Raw genomic sequence first — 27,529 nt, forward strand, 5'->3', positions numbered from 1 at the left:
GCCTTAGTAAATTGATACATTTGATCATATTTTGTAAAAGCCTTTCTTTTTAGAAGTTCTTACTATTAAGTCCCTTTTAAAACTGTATTGATTTCACACTTTATTTTGAGAAATGCTTCTGCCCTGTAGAAAGCTCTTCAGAGATGGGCAATATATTAGAAATTGAAAGCAAACCTCAAAAGAAGAAATACGACTTCGGCTACTCTATTAAAACTCAACTTCAGTTACCATAATTTTAACCAACTGAACTACATGCTAATAGTGATAATACCACCAGTTCTCTTCTATGGAGTTAACGTTTAAGATGAGCTATGATTCAGGTTGAGCAGCTGGAAAGACAGGATGTACACATAAGAATCATGACCAGGTCATCTGTTATTACATTTAATTACCTCGTGTATTCTGAGACTTTGCAGGGTTTCTTTCCCAGAGAGAAAGAACGGACCTCGGAGCCATGGTCCAACTTTCTCTTCATCTGCAAGGCGAGGAGGGGAAAAAAAACACCCCAAAGATTTAGTTGTATGACCAGCATAAATCATGTCATTAATATCTAAAATGAACACATTTTTCCTTTTACTTTAATTCTGAATTTTCATAAGAAACCTCCATTAATAAAATAAAATAATGTTCTAGTTTACAACTAGAAGTAACAAATGTGAAATAGTGTTAATAAGTATGTATTTTATGACTAAAGATACTTAAAACTATCTTAGTTTTTATTTGGATATAACTATCTAAAGGTTTATTTAAAAAACTGATCTTTGTGAAATCTCTGGAAAGAATTCCACCCCTATTATTTCAGTTTCATAGCTCTTATAACTGTAAAGTCTGAAAATGAGAAGTGGGTTACATTTTGGATCATCTCTGTGTGCTGTAGACCAAATGTATATTTTAGGCATTAAGACAAAAACATTTCAAATACTTAAAAATGACTCATCTTAACATTTTTAATTTAATATTTCAAACATTTATGAAATGACACTGACTTAAACGAAATGACTTAAAGAGGATATTGACATTTTCACAAAAGGGGTAGAATGAAAAAGAATAAATCTCGTCTAGAATGTCACCCACAATTAGATATGATCAAAAAACAAATAATGATCAGGGCAGCTGTTAAAAGGAGAAGGAAATCTGCAAAAATTACCAAAGAGATGGAAACCAGTGAAAGGCATGTTCATCCAGCCAGACAAATAAGGATTACTTGCTGCATATGCTGGTAATCTTCAACCACACATTTTATGCCAAATAAAGTTTTGTTTTTATTGTAAGGAAAACATTTTAGCCATTAGTAGAGCAACAACAGCTATTGGCTGCAGAATGTATAAACTACCTGTGTATCAATTTGGACCTTAAATATTTGTAAGGGTTTTTCTTTAGTTTCTCTAATTTAATCTGTTAAAATTAATGGTTTTAAATTGATATCTTGGATATGTAATGCTAAGTGGTTCTCTGTTTTTTAAAATGTTGCAGATATTATAATTTCATCTTTATGACTGGATTCAACCATTTATTGTACCAGTCTTCCTTCCTAAAATGAATTGGTTTCTCTACAGCTATAAAAAATGTTTGCATTAGAAACATTTTCCTTTAAAATACTCAGACATTTACATGTCACTTAATAAACATTCAATAAAGCTTTTGTATTTTGTTCCATTAGTAATTAAGAGAAAGGACTACTCAGGTCATACATACTCATTAAAAAAGAAAAATAGCTTGCCTTATAGCTAAACCTTGTTTTCTTGCCCATGCCTCACATGGGACACAAATAACCATGTCACCATAAAAACGTTAAACAGAACAACAAACACAAAAACCCCACATAACAAATCCCAAATGCAAGAACCAACCCTACCCACTCACTCCCACTGCCCACCAAATTGTTCTAAGGAACACTGAGAATAATGGAGACCATCTTTTAGCATTGTACAGGAGCAAGACAGCAAAACCACTGAAGGCATAAATCTCATTTGTTTAGTATAACACCATACTAGAGGAATCTTATAGTAGGAATCTTAAGGAAGTATTTTAATGTTACAGGAAGTTTTTAATCTCAGTTAAAAATTAAACTGATTTTCCTGAGAGAATATCTTCACACCAATGCTTATATTTATCTTCTAGTTCCCTCTCTCAAAAGAAGAGATTTACCTTTTTCAAAAGCAAAAATTGTTACGTATAAGAAATATAATGCCAGCAACAGTATAAGCAGATATATTCATTTATTCTTCGACAAGCGCATAGAAAATATTCAAATCAACATGCAGTCCTATATTTACCTAATAATGACATCTCCAATTTCCTGTTTTCTCAATTATTTTAAGAAACTTTTTCATCTGTTCTTATCAGCTTAGTGACATATATGCGCTTTCAGCACTTCACAGGGTGCCAAGTAAATTCATTGACACAATTGCATTTACCATACTAAGATAAAACTTTGTTTCCAGAAGATTGCTCTAGTGATAAAATTTAGATTTCAAGATGATTTTTGTGGAACTGAAAACTTGTATCAGAAATACTCGAGAAAACATCCTCGTGAAATAATTCTCTGTGAATATAAGTACTAGAGTCCTTAGTGTTGATTTACTGAAATAACTGATCTTGCAGTCAAAATATCAAACTGTATTCTGCATCATTACCAGAAATACAGAGTGGTATCAAAGTCTTCCATAGCACACTGCATTACACGTAAATATCCACATCATTACAAGTACATCTTTTTCTACATTCACAGCAAAATTAAAATAAAATAAGCCTGAGAGATAGGTAAGGTGCAGAAAGAAGATTTACTAAAGAACAGTTATGCATGAAGTGCTTTCAGGTTAATGTATAGATGAGCTGCATTTTGAAAGTCAAGCAGTTTATTTGAAGGTAAATTCTCAGATCAACATATCACTTCTTACTCAGATTCCTAAAATAAAAGCTTTTCGCATCTCATTTAGCCATTTCATTATTTGCCTTCATTCATCGTGTAGAATAGAATGCCAGGCATCCAGCCACCCACCAAAAAGAGAAGATACTGCAGCCATCTCTGATGATACAGATTTTTTTCTTCCTTAACACAGACACACACACACACTCTCAAACAAGAAAAAACAGATACTTACTTTGTAAAAAATCATTTTTAAAGTGCCGTAGAAACCCATGTTTTCTGTATTTTTTCCCTTCAGTGATTCTGTGCCCCCGAGCGTCCGACTGCTTGGTAGTCTCTGACAATATAAACCTTTTTCAGGTAGGTATGTCACAGACTCTAATGTGGACATGCTCGGGCACGTCAGAAAAGGAAGATTAGGCAGCAGAACCAGCAACAAAACTCCACTGTAAAGGCAAATGAAGCTCAGTATCAAACTGCTTCTCGGGGCACATACATACATGCAGCTTGCTGGAGTAGAACTTGAGGGAATAATGGGAGAGAGGGGGAAGATTATTGGAGGAGACTGTGCCCTGTCAAAGCCTTGATTTAACAGATTCCTCCCTTAGCAGCAGAGGATCAGATTACATCTTCCCTCGTTTACGGAATGGTGCAGTCCAACCTTCAGCAATGCAGGCTGCACATCAATTATATGGTGCTCAGCTCCGGGGAGCCTGTAAGCACAGAGTACAGGAAGGGCTTGAACAGGAAATTAAATAGCCCCCACACCAACATTGCCTTCCTTAAACTTGTCTTCATCTTTTCTTTGAAAAATAAAACTGATTTTTTAAAGTAGCCTTGGAGGCTGGTGGAATGTTATCAAACCATTTTTTTATATTTGAAAGTGCAACACGCTTCAGATTTTTCCAGTTGAAGCAAGCAAGCTCATTGCCACTCATTGCAATTATAGTGTAGCCCTCAGCCAGTTAACTGGACTTTTACATTAGTGCTTTCAGTGGACACAAATTAGTACTTCAAAAGTGCAGTTAATTTTAAAATAATTTGAAATATATTATTTGCCAAAAAGATGTTTGAAATATTCTGTTGGCGACACAATATGGTTTGGCAAATTTAACACTTCCAACTTTTAAAATCGAAAATTATGTAATACGGATTAAAATATTTATTACTATAGTGACTAATCTGTAAAATTCAAGAGTATGCCCAAGTTTTCCTTGGAAGGCAGTCCTCCCAATGCACCTTTAATATTCTGTGCATCCTCTTCCCAGAAAATCTCCCTATTTTTAAAATTAGTTGAGGGTTATACAAAACCCCCCAAACATTAAAAAGCTTCTAATGTCTGCTTCTGGTGTCCACACACAAATCGTTTGATGGTTTCTCTCTCACACTTAGAAAAATCTTAAGGAAAGCTTTGAATATTTCACACACAATTTTCCAAACAACGTTTTTTGTTTTACAATTACTTGATACAACTATCCTACCAAAATTGATACAGCTGTTCAATAAAGTTTGGGAAGAAGAGACCCCACCTGAACAGTGGAAACATGGAATAATTATCAGATAAAGGATGATCTTACTGAATAACAACTGGAGAGGAGTTATACTACTCTCTGTTGTAGGGAAAGCCTTCTGTAGTATGACACTGCACAGGATGAAAGAGGCAGAGGATGCAAACCTTTAAGAACAGGGTGGACTCAGGCCCAAGACATCCCATGTAGATTAGATATTTACACTAAAGGTCCATCACAGAAAAATGTATAGAATGGCAAGCTCCTCTCTTCATCAATTATTTTTATTTTCAAATGGCATTTGACAGCTTGCACTGACATATATTATGGAATATTTTAAAATCCTATGGAATCCCAGTTAAAACTGTCAATATTAACAAGGCCATGTACAGAGATGCCAATTGTTCTGTGAGGGTGAACAACCGGACAACAGAGTGGTTCAGTGTGGATGCTGGCATGGAACAGGGCTGCATTTTATCTCCGTTGTTGTTTGGCATTGCTGTAGATAATGAAGAAGTGTATTAGCAACACAAACACTGGTATAGCAACTTTGCTGATGATATTGTGCTACCCGGAGATACCCCTGAAAAGATAAGAGACAGACAGACAACTTGGCAAAAATAGCAAGCCAAATGAGGCTGAAAATTAATTATGCTAGAACAAACATTACTGAAACCCAGACATCAAGCAGTAACATCACATTAGAAGGCAAAAATATCAAGGAAGTTGAACAGTTCATCTACCTGGGCAGCACCATTTTAACCAAAGGAGACCTCAAGAGGTGAGACGTTAATGATAGGACAGGCAACTCAACGAAGTATTGCAATCAAAGATATACAGCACTAGAACAAAACTGAGAATTTTCAGTTTAAACAATCTCACGACTAATATATGGCTTGAAGAGTTGGAGATCTACTAAAACAGACAGAACACTAGACACCTTCCAAAATAAGTGCCTACGAAAGATTCTGAACATTGACTGCAAAGACTTCAGCACCAACGAAGAGATCTGAAATACCACCAACCAGCTCTTTCCACCAGAATCAGAAGGAAGCTCTGAATGTATCTGGGCCATGTACTCTGAATGCCAACATACAGATTCCCACACAAAACTGTCAAGTGAAAACCAGCTGTTGTGAGGAAATGAGGGTATCCAAGAGAAATGTTAAGAAGAACCGTTAGCAGGGAGGACAGAATAGTCAATCTCAAGCAGGAAATGACAGAGAAGAATGGAAGAGACTGGTTTCCGTCCTGTCCACCAACTTTGGCGCAGGAAGGATGTACAAAATATTTATTTTTTTTTCAGTTTGTGAGAAATGTAGGTTTCTATAACCATAAAGGAGAACTGTATAATCAAAAGTTCATTAGATGCCTGTTAGCCAAAGTGCATTACAGACATTTTGGGGTGCAGTGCAAAATCCAGGGGCAATGCCTAGATGAGAATCTTACTTCTCCTCAGGCAGGGCCGGCTCTACCTTTTTTGCCACCCCAAGCAGTGAAGGAAAATGCCGCCGAAGAGGGAAGTGGAGGAGCTGCCGCAGGCATGCCGCTGAACAGGAAACAGGAGAAGGGGCTGCCGCAGGCGTGCCGCCGAAGAGGGAAGCAGAGGAGCTGCCACTGGCGTGCTGCCAAAAGCAGACGCAGTGCCGCCCTTTCCCGTTTGCCGCCCCAGGCACCTGCTTGCTAGGCTGGTGCCTTGAGCCGGCCCTGTCCTCAGGAGTAGGATGACAACCCAGGGGCATGTCACTGGGATTTTTAGAAGAGAACTTTCCCTTGAGCCTGCTTGGAATTTCCATTTTTCCTCTCAGTTAAAGTTAGAAGAGATCTGATAAATTGGGAGTTTCTCTCCCCCCATGTCTCCCCGCACCTGGCCAAAAGAGATGACGTAGCTTCTAGCTTCCTCGTCCTCTCATGAGAATGATTCTGGAACTCCTGAACAATTGTGTTGTTGCTCCTTCTGCTATACAGAGGGTAAGAAAGTTTAGAGATGTCAGTCAAGGAGCAAAGTATCCCTTAAGCTCTGCATGCCTGCTCCATGTACCACAGAAGTTCTGCCTCAGAAAAGACACGCAGTGCCAGAACAGCACCCTGTTACTGTCCATCTTCTATATATGTATTTATGTAGCCCCTAAACTGTAGTATCTAGGTGTCTCCCAAGTATTCACTGATTTATTGTCAACACCCATTAAGTGGAAAAGCATTATACTCATTTTACAGATGGGAACTGAGGCAGAGATTAAAATGACTTGCCCAAAGTCACAGGAAGTCTGTGGCAAAATGGGAATTCTACAAATCAAAGTAAATCAAGTTTGCCATGGATTCCCAGGAAAGAATTTTCCCAGTGGAATTTTTTGAGCCTAGGTTAAAGAAGGTAATTAACATCTCTGAGCTGCAGGCTGAACAATCTGAGAATTCTAAACCTAGCAAAAATACATTCAAATGAGGCTCTCCAAAAAGAGCTAGTCATCACTTGAAAGGAAGTAAAGGAAGAGCCTATCCACACAAAATGGTAGTTTCCCAGCGAAAGGAAAAGACTAAGCAGACAGACCCTAAACAGTTTCAATATTCCAGAGGACAAACTAAGCTGGATATGGCTATGACAGACTGACAATATCCTGAACAAATCTTATGGAATTAAGCTAAATTGTACAGAATTAAACTAAACCTTATTGAATTAGGATTAGTAACTTTAGGGTACATTGTATTAAAATGAAATCGTGTATGTGTTGTTGTGGCATTGTATGGACCTTCTTTAGTAGAAAGGAGAGGATGCTCATGAACTTCCTCTGTTATCAGTTTTTGAAGCCACCCTTCCCCCATGGAGATATACATATATATTAATTCCAAGTGGATTCTCCTGGATCAACAGACAAAAAAAATCAACCCACAAACTAAACCCAAAACATAACAGAATCCTCCTACAGCTTTTGGATAAAAGCCTGGATTTTAAGCTGACTCGGGGCCTTTTTCCCTGATCTAGCAAACGGACCAGACCCCTTGTCTATGGAGGGCCCCAATCCTTATATAAGGATTGGAAAGACTTTGACATAAGTAAGAGTGTGATGAACTCTCATGAACTTGTAACCACAAAAAAGCCCCTAGGGTCAGGTGATGCCTGGTAAACTTATTAGCATGTGTGTAGGTTCTTTTATGGGTTTAAATATGTTTTTTCTGTAATGCTCTTTACCTTAAGAATAAATTTAGTATCTCCCAACTAAACTAGCCTTACTAATCATCTTAAACTCTGCCCATCAAATCTTGGCATTTATACTATTATCCATTAAGCCTCAGTGTGGTGTATTTTATGAAAACGGGATAGCTCAGTGGTTTGAGCATTGGCCTGCTAAACCCAGGGTTGTGAGTTCAATCCCTGAGGGGGCCATCTGGGGGGGAAAAAAATTGGGAATTGTGCCTGCTTTGAGCAGGGGGTTGGACTAGATGATCTTGTGAGGTCCCTTCCAACTCTGATATTCTATGATTCTATGAAAACAAAGTGGTCCTGAGCTGACTTCATACGTCAGATATGAACAAAGTTGCACATGTCTCAGGAGACTTAACTCCTCCTATTCTAATACAGTTCATGAGAAAAAAAAAAGGCTTATGCTGGATGTACATGGAAGATTTAAGATCACTGTTAAAGGAATAAACAGCTATGGAAAGTAAATTAGCACCGGTACTGTCAGGGTAAAAACAAGCAGAGGATATTATTGCTTTGTGGATTCAAAAATTGCATAGTGGAGCCACTTAAAACCATGGATTTGCCTCTCCCTGTAAATCTGCTAACTCACTCGACTAGTGAGTTCTCAGCCACAACAGAGAAAATTTATAGGTGATCAACATGGACAAGCTCTACCCATTTACTAAAGATTACAAGACTGACTTTATAACCTAGGTGGATGTACTTTTCAACAAAATGGGCTCCAGGGTGAGGTAGTCAAGTAATCATTAGCAGTTTTCTTAGGAGGTTAAAGTAAAGTACTGTGTTTCTATTTTACTTTTCCATTTTCTTCTCTTCTGGTACATTACTGATGATTACTTTCCCCCACTGCTCATGACTGCCAGTCATTCTCTGATGAAACAGCCCCTCCCCCACAAAACTTGCTTTACCTATTAATTTCTTTGCTTGAATCACGACCATTATATTAGCCCAAAGAGTCACTATTTGCCAATAGTTATCACACAATAGAAACTTAGTTTCTCAGATATTATTTAGTCTAAATATAGGGTGTAATACTACTTATTCTAATTATATGGGAAAAATATATGGAAAGCAAAGAATTGGCAGATGCAAATATTTTAATGGTGACTATATCTGGCAATCTAGTTCCCTTCCTTTTTGAGGAAGAGAGGAAACATACACACATGCATAGTCTACTAAGGATTGTTGTGCCAGCCAGAGTGACTATGGGTGATGGCACTGCACCAGATGTTGTGTAACAACGTTCCCAGATGTTGCTCAATCCTACGAATCCATGAATCCTTGAGCGGCCCCCTGGGTGGCACCAGGTAAGGTCAAGGGGCGGCGAAACACATCTACTCTTTCACTGCTATGGGTGGTTTGAGAGGGGGTAGGAGAGAGAACAAACATATAATACCCATTTTCATCTTTGCCTGACGTGCAATAGTCTTCAAAAGCAATTGTCAGGTTTCAGAGTAGCAACCATGTTAGTCTGTATCCACAAAAAGAAAAGGAGTACTTGTGGCAGTTTCCATTCTCTAGAAAGAGCCATTATTCTGAGGCCTATTTAATCAATCTTCCCTCCACACGATTAGCATACTATATTACAACTGAAGCAGACTACCCACTGAAACACAACTTTATAACTTCCTTCAGAAGAGAAAAAATTAGTTAAGTAAATATCTATATTTCACAATTCATACGTACTCAACATCAGCAAACTTTTTCTATCTCAGAAGACAACTTTTTAAAAACCACTTAATTATTACAATTCACAACAAATGGAAACATTTCTACACCAAAATTACACAGTTTCCAGAGGACACAAAATCTTATTTCCCAGTCAGTACTGCCAGCTCTCTTAATTAATCAAAATTCGCATTGTCCAATCCTTTTCCTGTTGGCAACATTTCTAGAACCTTTAACATTTTGTTATGTGGCATGTTGTAATTAAGACTGTCTATTACTTATAATGACAGACTAGATTGAATTACACAAATCACCCACAGAGCTGTATAATCCCCAGAAGGACAGAGATTACAGTAAAACATTACACCATAGAAAGAACTAGTTTTGATTGTAGGAACATTTTCTGAGTGGAGAGACCCTGTGACAGTCTCACTAAGGTACTATACAATTAGCATTAAAATGCTATTGGTGATTTTTGATGAGTTTAAGTTTGCTGTATTATTCAATAGTGGCACAGCTAATATTGATACCGAGTCCTCCTTCACTCAGTGCACAAACCCTGAGTCAGTTCCCAGGTTTAGGTGACCTGTGGTCAGTGTAGGACATCTCTCTCTAGTGGGAGCGGCTCTGTACCACCTTTGCTCTCCCGTGATACTCTGCTCTAAATTGCAGGAGACAGAATTTCACACTGTCCTTTAGCTGAGATTACCACAGTGCAATGTATTCTGGCCCTGCTCTTAGCACACCCCTCCTGGATCCCAACATCCAAGCTAAAGGTAGGGGAAGTGGGTTGTGTACAGCCATCAACCACCCAGGGATTCCCCCTTGGTTAGAGTAATCCCTGGCTGCTCTTCAAATGCATTGCAAAGATGACAGAGCCAAGGGCCAGGTTCTGACCCCTTGCATACATTTTGTAATGTTTTAAGTGTCTAGCTGAATTTGCTGACTGATCCTTATTTAAAATACAATTATCATTGTTAAAAAACTGGGATCAAATTGCCCTTGAGTAAAAGCATATGTATTCCTCTGACTTCAGTGGGAACAACATGCATCTGTGATTCCCCTATTAAAACTTACTGTGTGTGACTTTTTCCCAAAGGCTTATAACTTTACCAAATCAACACTGACTGTGACCAGAACACTCAATGAAGATTATTTCTCTGCCAAATTACAGCTTTCTGCCTACGTGTTTCAGTTATAGAGCTCATTTACAAAAAGTCACAAGAATTTGTATTTACAGGGAAAAAGTATATTTTCTCCTTGAACACAAGTGGCTCAACTGTTTTTGCTTAGACTTAAAGAAAAAATATCACGCTTGAGCAGAAATGAGGCCTGTCTGCAAATTACAGCCTGAAAGATGAATGTGTTAGAAAAATATGAATTCCTATTTCCAGATGATTAGAATAAGAAACACTCCAGCAACCTCAACTATAGAAGATACCAGCTTTCCATTTAAAATATTTGCTAACAGTTCCTGTACTGTAATGTATGTGGATTGTTTGGAAATACAAGTTAAACCCTATATTTATAAAATTGTTCCTCTCCCAATCTCTCCAATACTAGGGATGTAGAGCGGATGAATGGTGGGGTTAAAGTTCATAACAGAAGAGACTGGAGATTGAGCCAGGAATCTCAGCTGAGGTACAACAAAGGACTAAATGGGTACAAAGACTGAACTTTTGCACTATTAATAAAAAAACCCCTTCATTAAAAGATTATTAAGATTGCAAAGTCAAGCACACACAAGTTAGGAAATGCCAGAATATAAGTATTTGATTACATGATCACATACTTTTTTCATCCACAGAATCCCAGCCTCATTCAGTTCACAGGATGGATGGTGCTCACTTAATGAGCAGCTATTCAATATTTTGTTTTATGCTCTTTGTTCAGTGGGTGGCCCCATGTCTTATTTAACTGTACACTATTCAAACCATGACCTGAAGACAGAATTATCAACTTCCTCATGAGTTTCTCAATGGCACTTATCCCTATATCTCAGTGCTTCACAGACAAATTAATTTATCTTCATAACACCCCTGTGAGATGAAGGGGCACTATTATCCCCATTTTATACATTGGTTGCTAAGGGACAGAGACAAAGGTCAAAAGTGTCTGCTAATTCTGGGTCCTTAAATTTAAGATGCCTAGGGCCTGATTTTTCAGATTACTTAGCATTAGATAGCATTTTATATATTCAGTCACAACTCCCACTGACTTCGGTTGCATTTGTGAGTGCTCAGCATTTCTGCAACTCAGACCCCAGGATATCAAGTTGGACACCCAAAAAGTGAGGAGCACATAATTAGTGACTACCTGTAAAAAGTCTGATTTGAGTGACCTGCCTATGAAATAGGAACTCTGTGGCTGAGACAGGGACAGAATCCTGTCCTCCAGGGCAGCATTCAGCTAGCTTAACCATGAGACCATCCTTTGTCTTCTAGCAATCCCCTGCCACATTCACTACACACCTTCCATCTTCTGCAGCAAATGAAGCAGCAGCCCTCTAGACAACTGCCTCCTTCACTAAACAACCCTGATTCATCCCCAGAGCAGGTCCATCTTGTGCTCTCAATGAAACAAGGTCCTGTGGTAAATGTGATCATATAAAGACAGCACCATAATTAGGCTTCAAAGAAATATATTTTTATCAGTAAATGTTGCTAAACATTGATTTCATCACACAAACTGACAAAAAAATTTCCATCAATAATATAAATGTATAGATAGGCAAAGAAAAATGCCGCTTGAGAACTTATCAGAGTTTGATTTAAGAATATTTACTGTGTATATATTGACCTGTGATGTTGACAATTTGTCTTTGAATGGTTATAAACCTTTAAATTTTTGAATCTGTCTGCTGTCACTAAATCGTTCTTGTCTGACTTCCCCCCATTAATTTTTTACACCTGTGAAAATGTAAGTTGATAAAAAATGGTTTAACCCTATAATTTTGTGTCACTGTGAAAATAAGCATCAATATTAGCCATCAAAATTATTTAAAAAAAACAAATTCCACCAAACCTAATTGTAATGAATATGGACAAGGGGGCTAAATTAAGATAACCCTACATCTGGCATTTCCTAACTTACGCAGCTTGTCTTTGCAAGCTTAATAATGTTTTTTAATGTTGGGTTTTTTTTTTTTTGATAATTTCCTAGGTTTTTAAAAAAGCAAACTGAAAAAACAAAATTCCATCATATGGCATCCTATTGACACCTACCTGAGTCATCAGTGGGGCTGCAATCTTCAGTTCCACTACTCAGACCTCCATCAGTTGAGCAAATGAAGTAACTAACAGCAATAGTATGTTGTCATCCTCCATATGCATTAGCACTAACGGGGGATGAGAGAGACACTTTGTCAGTGGGTGTCTCAGATATTTCCTGACAGCAGAGCAATGGTGATATTCAGGAAACTTGGGTTCCAATCCAGGCCCTGCAGTGGAGTGTGTTCTAGTGATCAGAGACCCTTCTGCCCATTCCTGCCAAGCCTGACTCTTTCTTAACTGTCCCCTCCAACTCACCCTGTTCTGACTCATTTCCCACCCCAGTTCTTAGACCGAATTCCATTCTACTTGCCTCCCCAGTCCCATTCTCCACACCTCAGGCTTCTCATCCCCAGTCTCCTTGCCCAGACAGTCATAGTCTCCCCCTCCTTGCTCACTCTTGGAACCACGAGGTCCTCCCCATCACCAAGCTGTAGTCTCCTTGCCCAGCCAGTACCAGTATCTCCTTCCAGCTTCTCATCTGCTCTCTTTTCCTGCCCTCTACCCACTGGTTTCCAGTCCTAGTTTCCCTCTATGGATCCTCATCCAATAGCAGTCTCTCTTCCTACCTGCTCCCTGATTGCTTTTCCCAGTCTCTTCCCCTTCCTAGCTCTTTGTACCAATCTCTTTGTCCAGCCAGTCCCAGTTCTGCTGCACTGCAACTCCTTGTTAAATCTGTATCCCATCCCTCCTCACCCTGTCCCCCACCACTGATTCCTAGTCTCAGTCTTCTTGTCCAGACAATAGACTCTCTCCCCCAGCTCCCCATCTGATCTGTGTCCCCCCATTTTCCTCACTGGCCCCCAGTCTCAGCCTCCCCTGACCCGCCTCCCAGTCCTATGTTCCTTGTCCAATCAGTTCCAACTCCCCACCCCAGGTTCTAGTCCTAGTCTCCTTGCCCAATTTCTCCCAACTTCCTCTCACCACCCTTTGGCTCCCATTCTCAATCTACCCAATCAACCAGTCCCTGCCTCACAGTCCTAACCTATCCACCAGGCTCCCTTTTCCAGTCTTCTTGCCTAAGCGGTATCAGTTTTTCTCCCTTATCCAGTCCCAGTCTCATCAGACTCCTTCTCCCAAACTATTCCTTTCCTTCCCCTCACAGTCCTCTCTGAATTCAAATCAGTCATCTTCCTCCTTCCATGCTGCCAGCATAGGGCGTGGTCACTGAAAGCATAGCAGAAACAGGCTCCAATACAGGGGAGGTCTAGCTTTGCTCAGATACTCTGTAGTGATGGTGCATGTGCAGCCCTATCATATGTAACAACTGAGAAGGGATGAAGCATGCTCATTCGCTATGTGGGGATGGGGCATGTGCAGTCTGGTCAGCACTGGGAACTATGAAAGGAACCGAGCATACTCAGTGAGGATGGAATCTTCATATAAATTTCAGCTGCTAAAATCTCTGAAGTATCTACTGAGCCTGTGCAAACTTGTGATTTTTGGAAAGTCTTATAACTTGGCCAAATTTGGGGGAATTTCATGGGGATGTCACACTACACATCTTTGATAAAAAAAAACACCACTTTGCCAAAGTTCAAGTCCATCCTCCAAAGCATGTTGACACTGACACTAGAGCTTTCTAAAGAAAAGATGTCTGGAATATTTTAACATCGGTAAAACAACATTTTTCCCTAGCCACATTCTCTAACATGACTGAACTATATTGGATGAAATTTTCCAAAACACGTTAACCTGAGACAAACACCTGTTATGGAAAATTTGAACCTGAATGGTTAAAGTTTGTTAAAGTTAAAAGCAACTGAAAAAGAGTCTTAAATGGGAAGTGGCAGACAACCTTAATAATAGGCAGTGCTATCATCCCTCCCCCCATTTTCGATCTTAAGACAAGGCTTTATTAATATTAATCACCTGGGAAGTATACTGTTATCCCCAGAGGGAAACTGAGGACAAGTGATATGTCCAAATAGTCACCATAAGTCTTCAGGAGAACAGAGAATAAAATGTAAACATCTTTACTCTCTGTAAGTGCTTATGCCATTCATTAAAACTGCTACCTTTTTTAATTAAATGCACAGTGCTACTTAGAATTAATTTTGTACAAATTTAAATAGAACATTCACACTTTCTTAAAATATCTTTATGCAACATGTCTGTGCATATTAGAACAAGAGCAATTTAGCATATATAAAATGCCCCAGAACAATTTTTTTCATAAATACTAATTTCCCCCTCTTTTGCTTTAGAATCTCTGGCTGATTGTAACCATTAACTTTAACTTTACTGTTAATACATGATATGATATACTACATATACTTCACCTGCCTCCTTTTTCCTTCTGAAAATATAATATAATATGGAGGAGGGAATTTTGTTTCCTTCCATATGCCTATGGTCTTCCTGAGTTATTGCCATAACAATCTTCTTCTCTTTCCAAGGGCAGATGAGAAACCTACCACAGAGCTAGGTTCCTTGCCCTAAGTGTGTTCTTTGGACCGTGGGGAGACAATTCCCAGCCTTTACACAGCAGAAAGGAATGCCAAGCATGCTGGGGTCATACAAAACCCTTTGAAGCCTCTCTAACCCATTGTCATTAACCTTCTGCTGTGCAATTTCACATCAAGAAGGGCTGCTATTGGAGTTGGCAAGCTAGTGAACCTGTCCCATCTAAATGAAAGTCATCTGCAAACCAGTGCCTTGAGTCAGGAAATAGTCTCTCAGACTTTTCTGTCTATACAAGGGAGGCAACAGGGCACTATCAACGGTAAGTATTTTACAATCTAGAATGAGGACATAGGATTGTTAATTGATTTTTGCACTGAATGTAGCATTAAATAAGTAAGAATAGAGAAGAATGCTCTAGTCCATTCAACTCTCAGAACAGATATTGAAAAGAGAGACTTCAAAGAGAACAGGAACAGTCTCAAACAAATGGCCCCTTTGCAGGTGTTATTTTAGCATTAAAGGAAAGTTTCAAAAAGTACTACCTCAATAAAAGATACAGAAAAATGTCAATTGCTAAATATCAGTAGCTTTTTATTGTCTATAATAGGAGACCATTTTGATCAAGAAAAAGTGATTTTCCTTTATCCAATTAAAAACATTAATACCATGAAGTAAATCTCTCAAAGTGACAGATTCCACCAGAGAAAAACTGCATGTTGCAGCCTTTTCACGTCCACAGGCATTACATATTCAATCATTTCTCCAGTACTTCTAAAAACTCGTCAACTGAAAGCTAAGCAATTGATACTTTCCCTAAACAAAATCCATTCAATGTTGAACAAACAGTGAGTCAAGTAACTGTATTCCTGTTTTCCAAAAGCCTACCATTTTTCCCCCCACAGACAGGATGAAGTAAATTAAAGATTTCAGCAATATTTGGTTTACTGTTCTGTTCATTTTGTAACCACAAAACTGGATAGCAAACATTGTTTTAAAATTTGTAATATTATGCAGCTGCTTAGTATTTCTTTAATCCAGTTACTTAAGTGAATTTGTGTCACTTATATTGCTGATTTAGCAAAAACAAAACAAAAAAACCCCAATGAGATACTACAAATTAAAACATCTGAGGACAGTCTGACCTACCACTGTGGCAGACTACCTAGGAATACTTTGCCCCTTGCAACGTAAATTATGTTTAAAACTCTAGAAAAGACACAAAACTATCACAAACTATTCTTTCAAATCCATTTTCAACTGCATAAAAATATAGTTTATGTAAAGAGCACAACAGGTAGTAGTGTCAAATTTTATCTAATTTATTCCCTTTATTCATGCAACAATTAAAGCAAGTAAGCTATGGGTATGCTCAAGCAACTACCTTTACAGCAATGCCAGAGATACTCTAACAACTCTCAACTAACCAGATTAAAGTGTAGAAGACCTCTACATAGTGAAAAAGTTTTTAATGTAATGTTGCACCAATATACTAATTTGGCACTGATGGAATCTGTTTACCAATCCTCTCATCAGTTAAAAAGAGGAAAGGAAGAGAGAAGGTATTGTGCTGCATGTCACATTCTCTAGGCAGTGATACTCAACAAAAGGCTGCACTAAAGGGACATGAACATTGAGGGAAGAGTGTAAGAGAGTCAGTTCCCACCCTCTGCCTGCTGCTCCTCTTCCTGTCTCCATTCTGAACTCCCCCGTCCTCTAGACAGCACAAGTCACATTCAAATCCTCTTCCTTATCTCTGGAGACATTTTCCTCCATCTCCTAATCTTTGTGCTCACCCTCATCTCTCACTTTCCTTTCTCTTCAACCTCTCATCTTCCTCTGGTACACAAGCATACTTCAGTCTCTCCTTTCTTAAACCTGCCCAACCCTTGACCCTACTTGCTTCTTCAACTACCACCCCATCTCTCTTTCATTTCTCAGCTCACTAAATGTACTATCTCCGATCGCTGTCTAGAGTTCCTCTCCTCCAATTCCATCTCAGACCCTCTGCAATTCAGCTTCCATCCCTTGCACTTCACTTAAACTGCTCCCACCAACTTTCTAATTAACTCTTCTTAGCCAAAGCTCAGAACCAGTACTCGATCTTCATCCTCCTTGACCAGGCAGCCATGAACAGGCTCTTATTGAAATCTTGTCCTCCACTGGCTTCAATGACTCTGTCCTCTGTTGGTTCTCCTCCCACCTCTCTAATCACTCCTTCAGCATGTCCTTTGACAGATCCGCCTCATCCCGACCCCCAAACTTTCTGTGGGACTCCACAGGACTTTGTCCTTGGTTCACTTCTTTTCTCCCTCTAAACCTTATGTCTGGGTATTCTTATCTGCAGATTTACCTCTCTATTGCAGATCTTTCTTCTGTCAAAAACTAAAATGTTGGTCTGTCTCTGACATAGAATCATAGAAATGTAGGGCTGGACAGGACCTTGAGAAGTCATCAAGTTCAGCTCCCTGTGCTGTGGCAGCACTGAGTAAACCTAGATCATCCCTGACAGCTGTTTGTCTAACCTGTTCTTAAAAACCTCCAATCATGGGAATTCCACAGCCTCCCTTGGAAACCTATTCCAATGCTTAACTACCCTTATAGCTAGAAAGGTTTTCCTAATATCTAACCTAAATCCCCCTTTCTACAGATTAAGCCCATTACTTCTTGTCCTACCTTCGTGGACATGGAGACAATTCATCACAGTCCTCTATCACATCCCTTAACATGTCTGAAGAACAATCAGGTCCCCACCCTCCCAGTCATCTCCTCTCAAGACTAAATATGCTGTTTTTTTAACCTTTCCTCGTGGGTCAGGTTTTCTAAATCTTTTCTCATTTTTGTTGCTCTCCTCTGGACACTCTCCAGTTTGTCCACATCTTTCCTGAAATATGACCCCAGAACTGGACATAGTACTTCAGTTTAAGGCCTCCCCAGTACCAAGTAGAGTATGACAATTACTTCTGTGTGTCTTAGATACAGCACTCCTGTTAATACACCCCAGGATGATAATCTTTTTCTCAATTGCATCACATTGTTGACTAATTCAATTTGAGATTCACTATAACCCCCCGATCCTTTTCAGCAGAACTTACCACCTGGCCAGTTATTCCCCATTTTATAGTTGGGCATTTGATTTTTCTTTCTCTAAGTGAAGAACTTTGCACTTATCTTTACTGAATTTCATCTGGTTGATTTCAGACCAATTCTCTTATTTGTCAGGGTTATTTTGAATTCTAATTTTATCCTGCAAAGTTCTTGCAACCCTTCCCAGCTTGGTTTCATCTGCAGACTTTATAAGCACACTCTCCACTCCATACTCATTAATGAACATATTGAATAGTACTGAACACAGGAATGACCCTAGCAGGACCCCACTAGATGCACCCTCACAGTTTCACAGCAAACCACTGATAACTACTCTTTGCGTACGGTTTTTTAACCAGTTGTGCTCCCACTTTACAGTAATTTCATCTAGACTACATTTCCCTAGTTTGCTTATAGGCATGTCATTTCAGATTGTGTCAAAAGCCATACTAAAAATCAAGATTTATTACATCTATGGCTTCCCCACATCCACTAGGCCAGTAACCTGTTAAAGAATCCACAGCTCCCTGTGGATGTCTAGTCACCAATTCAAGCTCAACAGGGCTAAACAGACCTCTTAGTCCTCACCAGAAGCTCTCTCAGACCTCCTTTCTTAATATTTGTGGCAACTCTGCCATACTATCTGTCACTCAGGCCAGCAACCTGAATGTCATCTTCCACTCAAACCTCTCTAGGTCCTCACATCCAGGCTTTATCCAAATCCTGAAGATTCTTTCTGCATAATTTCTCTAGCAGCCTTTCCTGTCCATCCACTGCTAAAACTCTCATCCCAGCTCCTATCATTTCATATCTCAATTACTGCATCATCCCTTTCTCGGACCTTGACAAATGCAATCTTGACCCCCTCATATCCATTCAAAATGCTACTACCAGGATCATTCTCCCACCCAATTTCTTTGACCATGTCTCCGCTCTATCTGCATCTCTCCACTGGCTCCCCTTTCTCTATCACATCAAATATAAACTGCTTGTCTTGAATTTCAAAATTCTCCAGTGGACATCTCTGGGTGCTTCAGTTCATTTTGAACTGTGCGAGTGAAACAAAGTGAACTTGGTGGACTAGAAAATCTGGTCCCGCATGAATATGGAAGACTGAAATATAGTTTTACTCCTAAAAGAGGACCCTCAGAAACAAAATTTATACACATTTGCAAGCTTGCACTGTTGCTGTCAATGATGACCAATATAAAGCTTCTGTTGACTTTCAAGGCCTTTCCCAAACTATCCCCTCTCATTTATTATCAAAAGGCCTGCTCCCTCCTCTGATCAACTATTAAAAATATCAACTGGTTTTCCAATGTTTGAGTATTGGGAATTAAACTCATGTTCTGGGAGAGCACATTAATGATTCTGTGAACGAAAGCTTCATGTTGGGGAGATGATTGGCTGGAGGAAATAATGGAGAAGAGATAGCAGCTTTAGAAAGAACTGTCAGAGGAAAAGAATCTGGGAGATAACAGAAGGCACCTCACTTTGGTTCCTGAAATTCTTGTGTTGTCTGGGAGGAACTAGATGCCACATTCCTTCTGCCTGAGATTTTGCTTGGGCAAGGCCCAAACTATTGTGAAATAAGTAGAGGCTATTCGTGATTCTACTATGGAGCATAACCCAAATTTGGATGAATGATGTTTCAGTCCAGTCCTATTCATGCCTAATTTCAGATGATGCTCCAACTCTTTTTGAGAGGGAGGCAATACCAATGGGTAGCTACAGTATATTTTTTTGTTTGGAGGGCCCTTACCTATTCTGGCTGTTCAACCTTCTGTTTTAGATTTACCTTTGTAAGAAAAGATAGCAGCACTGTCTACTATTCTTCAGCAAAGAAAAAAAGATTAAATTTCTTCATTGGCCCAACTATTTTGGATCCCATATGTTCAAAGTATATGCAGGTACACTTGCCACTTCACAAATCACACAAGTAGGTGTGAGATAGGCAAGTCTCAGCTGCAGATGCAAACAAAGAAACATGCCTAAACAAAACACCCTGAGTGAGGTTGGAGTCAGCCCCTTTCCTATTATTCATGCAGTCATTATAAAACCATTACTCCTCAATCTGTAAAAGCGGCAAAGAGTCCTGTGGCACCTTATAGACTAACAGATGAATTGGAGCATGAGTTTTCGTGGGTGAATACCCACTTCGTCGCACATGCATCCGACGAAGTGGGTATTCACCCATGAAAGCTCATGCTCCAATACGTCTGTTAGTCTATAAGGTACCACAGGACTCTTTGCTGCTTTTACAGATCCAGACTAACACGGCTACCCCTCTGAAGCTTGACTCCTCAATCTGATATGCTTACTTTCTCACACACCTTCCCTTAGGCTACACGATATTTTGTGGTGTCACTCTTTCATATCCTCTCTCCTCCCCTCCAGTCAGTAGTCTGCACACAGTGCTGGCATTCCATGCAGTGTCTGCAGTCATCCAGAACACCACTCTACAGAACCAGAAATAAAAAGTCTAATAATGTTTTATTCATTTTATTTTGGAGTTTATTTTTTGAAACAGATACTAGATCTCAACACAGGCATTCCAGTGGTACAAAAATTTCATGCGGCTCCTGCTCAGAGATTTTCCCTCATCTTGGAACAAAGAAGTGTTAAGGAAGTTGAAATTTTAAAATCAAGTCACTTCTAAAGGGGGCTATAACTTTGGAACCCCTTGATCAAATTTCCCCAAATTTGCTATCCTCAAACTATCATGGCACCTGAATTGGCACTCCATTTTTCAAGATAATCTGACTACATATGTGGATTTTAGACAGGACTGGAAATTTGGCTTGAAACAGAAATTTTGTTGCAATCTTAACTACATTGTGACTGCTCACATAGTATACCCACAAGGAGATGCCCTTAAGGAAAAAAATCAACTCATTGGACAAAGATGCCACACACAAACTATATTATAAAAGTCAGAGTCCAACACTTCTATGCAACCAGCAAATGGTTAAAAAGCCTCTTCCTGCTCCTGAAGCCATCAGCTCACACAATAAAGAATTGGACCACACCAGTATAAAAAGGACTATACAGGTTCAAATCAATCGACATAGAGCAAAATTTTCAAGATAGACTTGGGCACTTTGTCTCATTGAAAATCAAAGCTCCTTAGTGTCCAAATCACTTTAGAAAGTGGGACTTAATTAATGTCTAGAAATCATTTTCAAAATGCATACGTTATACCCACCCTGATTAAAAATATATCAGATTTCAGTGGTCTTAGATCACTACAAGTGTTTGCTTGGAAGAAATCCAGAACTATTCAACATAGGCAAAACGCTATGAAGGACAGTCTTTGTAGATAATTAACTAGAAAAAAATGCTCCAGTGTGCAGACTGCAGATGATTTAGTAAACATTTACACGTAGCACAATAGGTGTGCACGGAACTTTAGACTGTCAGTAAAGACGTGGTGTCTACTGTGATGATTTTACAATATAAGTAGAATAAGGGGAGGTAGGAAGGATTAGAGGAAATAAATCAAGTTATGAAATTCCTTAAGTTGTATAGTACACTTCCAATATTCTTAATTAAATTATGTTACATAATTACATGATCGGTTTGGGGAACTGTAGGAAAGGGTGGGAATTTTGAACAAGGAAAAGTTTAGTTGGTAAACTTGCTAAGCCTTGAAAGTCTTGTCTTCACTGTAGCTTGCTACTACAGGGTTTCACCATTACACTTAAAAAGAATAAGAAAATGGGTGTTACTTTTATAAAATTTTACTCCAAACTATTTATTGAACGTATCCATAGCTAAAAATCCCAACTTTCTAGTTTTATATTTGACATTATGTATGATTTGCACATTTGTAATTAATGTGCTTTCCCTGTGCATCTATGTTATGCTTTGTTCTTCACTGAAGTTGATGTTCAAGGCATAGATATGTAAAGGTCATATGGAATGATGATACTTAGATCAAGTATATATAAAGATATCTGAAACTGTGGCAAATCCTGATAAAAGCTTACAGCAGTTTTGTATAGGACATCTGCATAACTACTTGAAGGACACCTTTAAAAGCTAAGTCTGCAAGCTTTTTAATCAATCTGCTCATGTACAAAAAAGTCTGCAAAATGAAAAAATTCCTAGGAGGGATCGTTCAAATATACAAAAGAGCACAAAGTCAAAGACAGAACAAAGACTTTCTGACATACTGCTCATTAAAACTCCTGTTTGAACACCTGATATTTTGTTAACCCATGGAACAGAAACTTAAGGCCACTTCTCCTCACACCTTTTACACCAAGTCATAACAATTAGTCTATTATTGTGTTTAAATGTAATACACACAGTTTGAGATATTGTTTATTTGCACATGGTGCCTTTATGTAGGCAGTTCTTATTTTTTAAATGAAAATACTTAGGAAAAAAAGTGCACTTTCCTTAAAGTGGAAATGAAAACAGGAACAAAAGGAATACTTAGGAAAAAAAGTGCACTTTCCTTAAAGTGGAAATGAAAACGGGAACAAAAAGTTTTTTCCAGTAAGCTTTTTGTGCCCATTTTCACTAGGATTAATCTGTAGGGACAAGATGTAATAATCCTCTAAAAGCAATTTACATAGAATCTTTTTACATTGTTATTTAGAGACTTAGATTACATAAAATCCATAAGATCTGCTTTGTCCAAATTTTGAGTTTTCAAATGATGATACCTTACAAGTCATACCTTATACAAAGATTATTAAAGTAATGTATGGGGTGTGAATACAGGGTGTATTCTGTCACAGACAGAAAAAGCCTTTTGTACCAAGGGCACCCACTTGCTCCTCCATATCACAATTAGTTATGAAATATTTATGAAACAGAAAAATGTATCATTTTAAATTTACCACTGTCTCTGCACTTCTATGATTAAAAAGGCTGTGTCCAGAGAAAGTATGAAGACTGAAGCATCCCCTTACACAGGAAAGTTGATTTGATTAGAATCAAAGACTATAATAATTTGATGCTAATATTTAGCATAATCTGTAGGTAACTCACAACAAAGAACATACCATTTTCATGACATCATCCTCATCTAAAGTAAAGAATCTTTTGAGACAGCTAAATCACCTGATGTCTTGGTAAAATAAATTGAAATAAATTAAGGGGAAAAGTTATTAACTTTACTTCCAGATGCTGAGACTACAGAATTGGCATATTAATCATTTTTCTCTACTGGACCGGAATTTAGCCATTATTATTATTTATATATATACTGTACTATTTCTTTAACTGACAAACAGCCAATTGTCTAAAAGACAAAACAGAGAAAGAATTGGGGACGGGATGCAACAAGAAACAAGAAAATATTCTGTGAAGTTTATCTCATGCCTTTTCAGTATCATTTTTGTTGTAGTTTCACTTTGTCATACTTTTGTGCTATTTTTATTCATGCTTCTGTGAATATAATATTTGTAAACACATGGCTGAATAAATACAGGCAATACAAACTCAATATCCAATACTCCACATATCTGCAATAACTGTTGTATCTTCCTGTATTCTGAATATGCAATAATGCAGTACACATCACTGTGTACCCAAATACACAGTGTTTATAGTATACACCAGACCTTAACAAACTATTTTCCAAACAGGAGGTAAAAGAAAGGACTGGGTGAACCCAGAGATTAACAGGTTAAGGTATTTTCACCTCTGAAGACACTGGCTGTAATCATAACCAAGTTGCAAGTAATCGCAGGTTGTTTAATGCAGTGGTTTTCAACCAGAGGTCCTGGGCCCCCTGGTGGGGCTGCGAGCAGGTTTCAGGAAGGCCGCCAAGCAGGGCCAACATTAGATCAGCGTAGAAAGCCAAAGCCCCACCACATGGAGCTGAAGCCCAGGGCCTTGAGCCTAACCACACCGGGTTGAAGCCAAAGCCTGAGCAATGCAGCTTCGTGGGGGGCCCTTGTGGCATGGGGCCCCAGTCAACTACCCTGCTTGCTACTCCCTAAAACCGGGGGGAAGAGGGGTGCCTCAGAAAGAAAAAAGCTTAGAACCGCTGGTTTAATGAACGTTTTAAAATCAATTGGTCTCAGTGTGCATTTCAAACACCACCACCACCATCAGCATCTATATCACAGACAAAAACAAAAGGAAGCATTGCGTCCAAGCTCTGTTCAAGCGCAGCTGATAGGGGAGGCTGTCAGGAAGCTAGCTGCAAGTCACTGATTCTCAGCCCTGACATAAGTTAAAGTTGCAGGGCAAAAGCTTCTTATGCCACCAACATAAAAGTTCCCTCAGGGACCTTACACCAGCAGAGAATCATGCCCAGAGGAGCCTTATTCTGGCACACACATTCCTCTCCTCTCCTCCCAGATAAAACCCCTCCCCTTCCTCTTATGCTGGGAGTGCCAGGGCATTGTCTGGCACCACAAGCATTGAAGCTGGTGAAAGAGACATCAGAGCTGCCTCCACCAGTTCTATGCCAGTGTAGATTTTTTACACAGAGAAAATTCTCCAGTGGACATCTCTGGGTGCTTCAGTTCATTTTGAACTGTGTGAGTGAAACAAAGTGAACTTGGTGGACTAGAAAATCTGGCCCCGCATGAATATGAAAGACTGAAATAAAAGAGGACCCTCAGGAACAAAGTTTACACATATTTGCAAGCTTGCACTGTTGCTGCCAATGATGACTAATATAAAGCTTCTGTTTCTAGGGCTGTCAATTTGTCTTCTTTTGCAAGACTAACATCACTTCCTTGCTTTAGAAGTCATGATCTCCAATGCTGGCAGCGTCTATCTTCCCATTCATAGCCTGAAGGAAGAAGGAAGGTTGAGCTCTGCAGTTTGAAGCATGGCTGCTGGTAAAGGCTCCAGAGATTTAGGTGCAATCTTTCTTATTTTCACTGGGAGGCGCCACTGGGTTTGCTGATCCATCAGACCCCAATCTGCTGGATTCCAGAGTGGGAGGTGCAGCAGCAGTGCCTCTGAAGCACCACTGCTACAAAGCCAAGATTGCTGTGGACCAGGGGTGGACAAACTTTTTGGCCTGAGGGCCGCATCTGGTTTCTGAAATTGTATGGAGGGCCGGTTAGGGGAGCCTCTGCCTACCCAAACAGACAGACATGGCCTGGCCCCTGACCCCTATCTGACCCCCCCCGCATCTCGCCCCCTGACAGCCCCCCCCCCCGGGACTCCTTCCCCATCCAACCCCCCTGTTCCCTGATGGCCCCCCGGGGACCCCTGCCCCATCCACCCCCCCACTCTCTATCCCCTGACTGCCCCCGGACCCCCTGTCCCAACTGCCCCCCGCAGCAGCATCCAACTCCCCTCTCCTTCCTGACTGCCCCCCTGGTACCCCTGCCCCATCCAACCACCCCTTCTCCTTGACTGCCCCCGGACCCCCTGCCCCTGACTGCCCCCCGCTGCCCCATCCAACCCCCCTCTCCTCCCTGATGGCTCCTCCCCCCCCCCGGGAACCCTGCCCCATCCAACCACCCCTTCTCCCTGTCCCCTGACTGCCCCTGGAACCCCTGCCCCTGATGGCCCCCCGCCACCCCATCCAACCCCCACTCCCCTTCCTGACTGCTCCCCCGGGACCCCTGCCCCCATTCAACCCTCCTGTTCCCCACCCTCTGACCCCCCTCCGAACTCCCCTGACCTCTATCCAACCCCCTCCCCCCCCCCATCTCCTTATCATGCTGCCTGGAGCACCAGTGGCTGGCGGCACGGATGCAGCAGGACAGGCAGCCGCGCAGCACAGAGCACCAGGTCAGGCCGGGCTTTGCAGCTGCGTTGCCCCAGGAGCTTGCTGCTCCACCGCCCAGAGCATTGTGGTGGCGGAGCAGTGAGCTGAGGCTGCGAGGGAGGGGGAACAGCAGGGGAGGGGCCCGGGGTGAGCCTCCTGGGCCAGGAGCTCAGGGGCCAGGCAGAACGGTCCCGTGGGCTGGACGTGGCCTGCGGGCTGTAGTTTGCCCACCTTTGCTGTAGACTTGGCTGCACTTTTTCCCAGCTTTTCCAATCTTACCTGCCTCCTTTTCTGCCCAGGGGAGCCAAAGCAACCTCACCAACATGAGGCTGATAAGATGGTGTCTGAGACTTGCCCAGAAGGGTAGATCTCTCCAGTCCTGCTTGGCTTCTTTCCTGCCCAGCAGTGAGGGGCTGAGATGACCCCACCCAAACTAGACTGGGGGAGGGGAAGACAGCTTTTTGCCCACAGAGGAATTAGAGCTTCCCAGTGAGACAGCTCCTTCATTCCCCTTATTAGAGGACACAGACCTTTCCTTTTGCCTTGGCTTTCTCAGCCCTAAAGTCAGCAGGGGCACTAGTCATGGCAGCACCTCACAATGGGAAGCAAAGCTGAGGGAAAAATCTCCCCAAAAGCCAAATGGAGCCAAGAGACACAACTGGGATTTAAGTATTAGAGGGGTAGCCGTGTTAGTCTGGATCTCTAAAAGCAACAAAGAGTCCTGTGGCACCTTATAGACTAACAGACGTATTGGAGCATAAGCTTTCGTGGTTGAATACCCACTTTGTCGGATGCATGTAGTGGAAATTTCCAGAGGCAGGTATAAATATGCAAGCAAGAATCAGGCTAGGGATAACGAAGATAGTTCAATCAGGGAGGATGAGGCCCTCTTCTAGCAGTTGAGGTGTGAACCCTAAGGGAGGAGAAACTGCTTTTGTAGTTGTCTAGCCATTCACAGTCTTTGTTTAATCCTGAGCTGATGGTGTCAAATTTGCAAATGAACTGAAGCTCAGCAGTTTCTCTTTGAAGTCTGATCCTGAAGTTTTTTTGCTGCAGGATGGCTACCTTTAAATCTGCTATTGTGTGTCCAGGAAGGTTGAAGTGTTCTCCTACAGGTTTTTGTATATTGCCATTCCTAATATCTGATTTGTGTCCATTTATCCTTTTATATAGGGACTGTCCACTTTGGCCGATGTACATAGCAGAGGGGCATTGCTGGCACATGATGGCATACATTACATTGGTGGACGTGCAGGTGAATGAACCGGTGATGGTGTGGCTGATCTGGTTAGGTCCTGTGATGGTGTCACTGTTGTAGATATGTGGGCAGAGTTGGCATCAAGGTTTGTTGCATGGATTGGTTCCTGAGTTAGAGTTACTATGGTGCGGTGTGTAGTTGCTGGTGAGAATATACTTCAGGTTGGTGGCTTGTCTGTGAGCGAGGACTGGCCTGCCTCCCAAGGCCTGTGAAAGTGAGGGATCATTGTCCAGGATGGGTTGTAGATCACTGATGATGCGTTGGAGAGGTTTTAGCTGAGGACTGTATGTGATGGCCAGTGGAGTTCTGTTGGTTTCTTTCTTGGGCTTGTCTTGCAGCAGGAGGCTTCTGGGTACACATCTGGCTCTGTTGATCTGTTTCCTTATTTCCTCGTGTGGGTATCATAGTTTTGAAAATGCTTGGTGAAGATCTTGTAGGTGTTGGTCTCTGTCTGAGGGGTTGGAGCAAATGCGGTTGTACCTCAGCGCTTGGCTGTAGACAATGGATCGTGTGGGTGTGTCTGGGATGGAAGCTGGAGGCATGAAGGTAGGCATAGCGGTCGGTGATTTTTCGGT

The 27,529-nt window shown here is 40.6% G+C and overlaps 1 protein-coding gene across 11 annotated transcripts in view; it reads right to left on the minus strand.

Annotated features, from left to right (window-relative positions):
• Nucleotides 1-27,529, minus strand: part of FBXW7 (F-box and WD repeat domain containing 7) — a 281,649-nt gene that overhangs the window by 42,830 nt on the left and 211,290 nt on the right. For 10 of the 11 annotated variants that reach the window (XM_037897397.2, XM_027833416.3, XM_027833417.3 and 7 more), the window contains one exon: nt 393-475. In XM_037897397.2, coding sequence (XP_037753325.1) covers nt 393-475 — 83 coding nt within the window. Of the gene's footprint in view, nt 1-392; nt 476-3,104; nt 3,588-27,529 lie in introns of those variants that run through there. The other variant, XM_007071254.4, reaches the window with a different exon arrangement.

The sequence above is a fragment of the Chelonia mydas genome, chromosome 4 (genome assembly GCF_015237465.2).
Source record: "Chelonia mydas isolate rCheMyd1 chromosome 4, rCheMyd1.pri.v2, whole genome shotgun sequence".
Classification (NCBI taxonomy): domain Eukaryota; kingdom Metazoa; phylum Chordata; order Testudines; family Cheloniidae; genus Chelonia; species Chelonia mydas.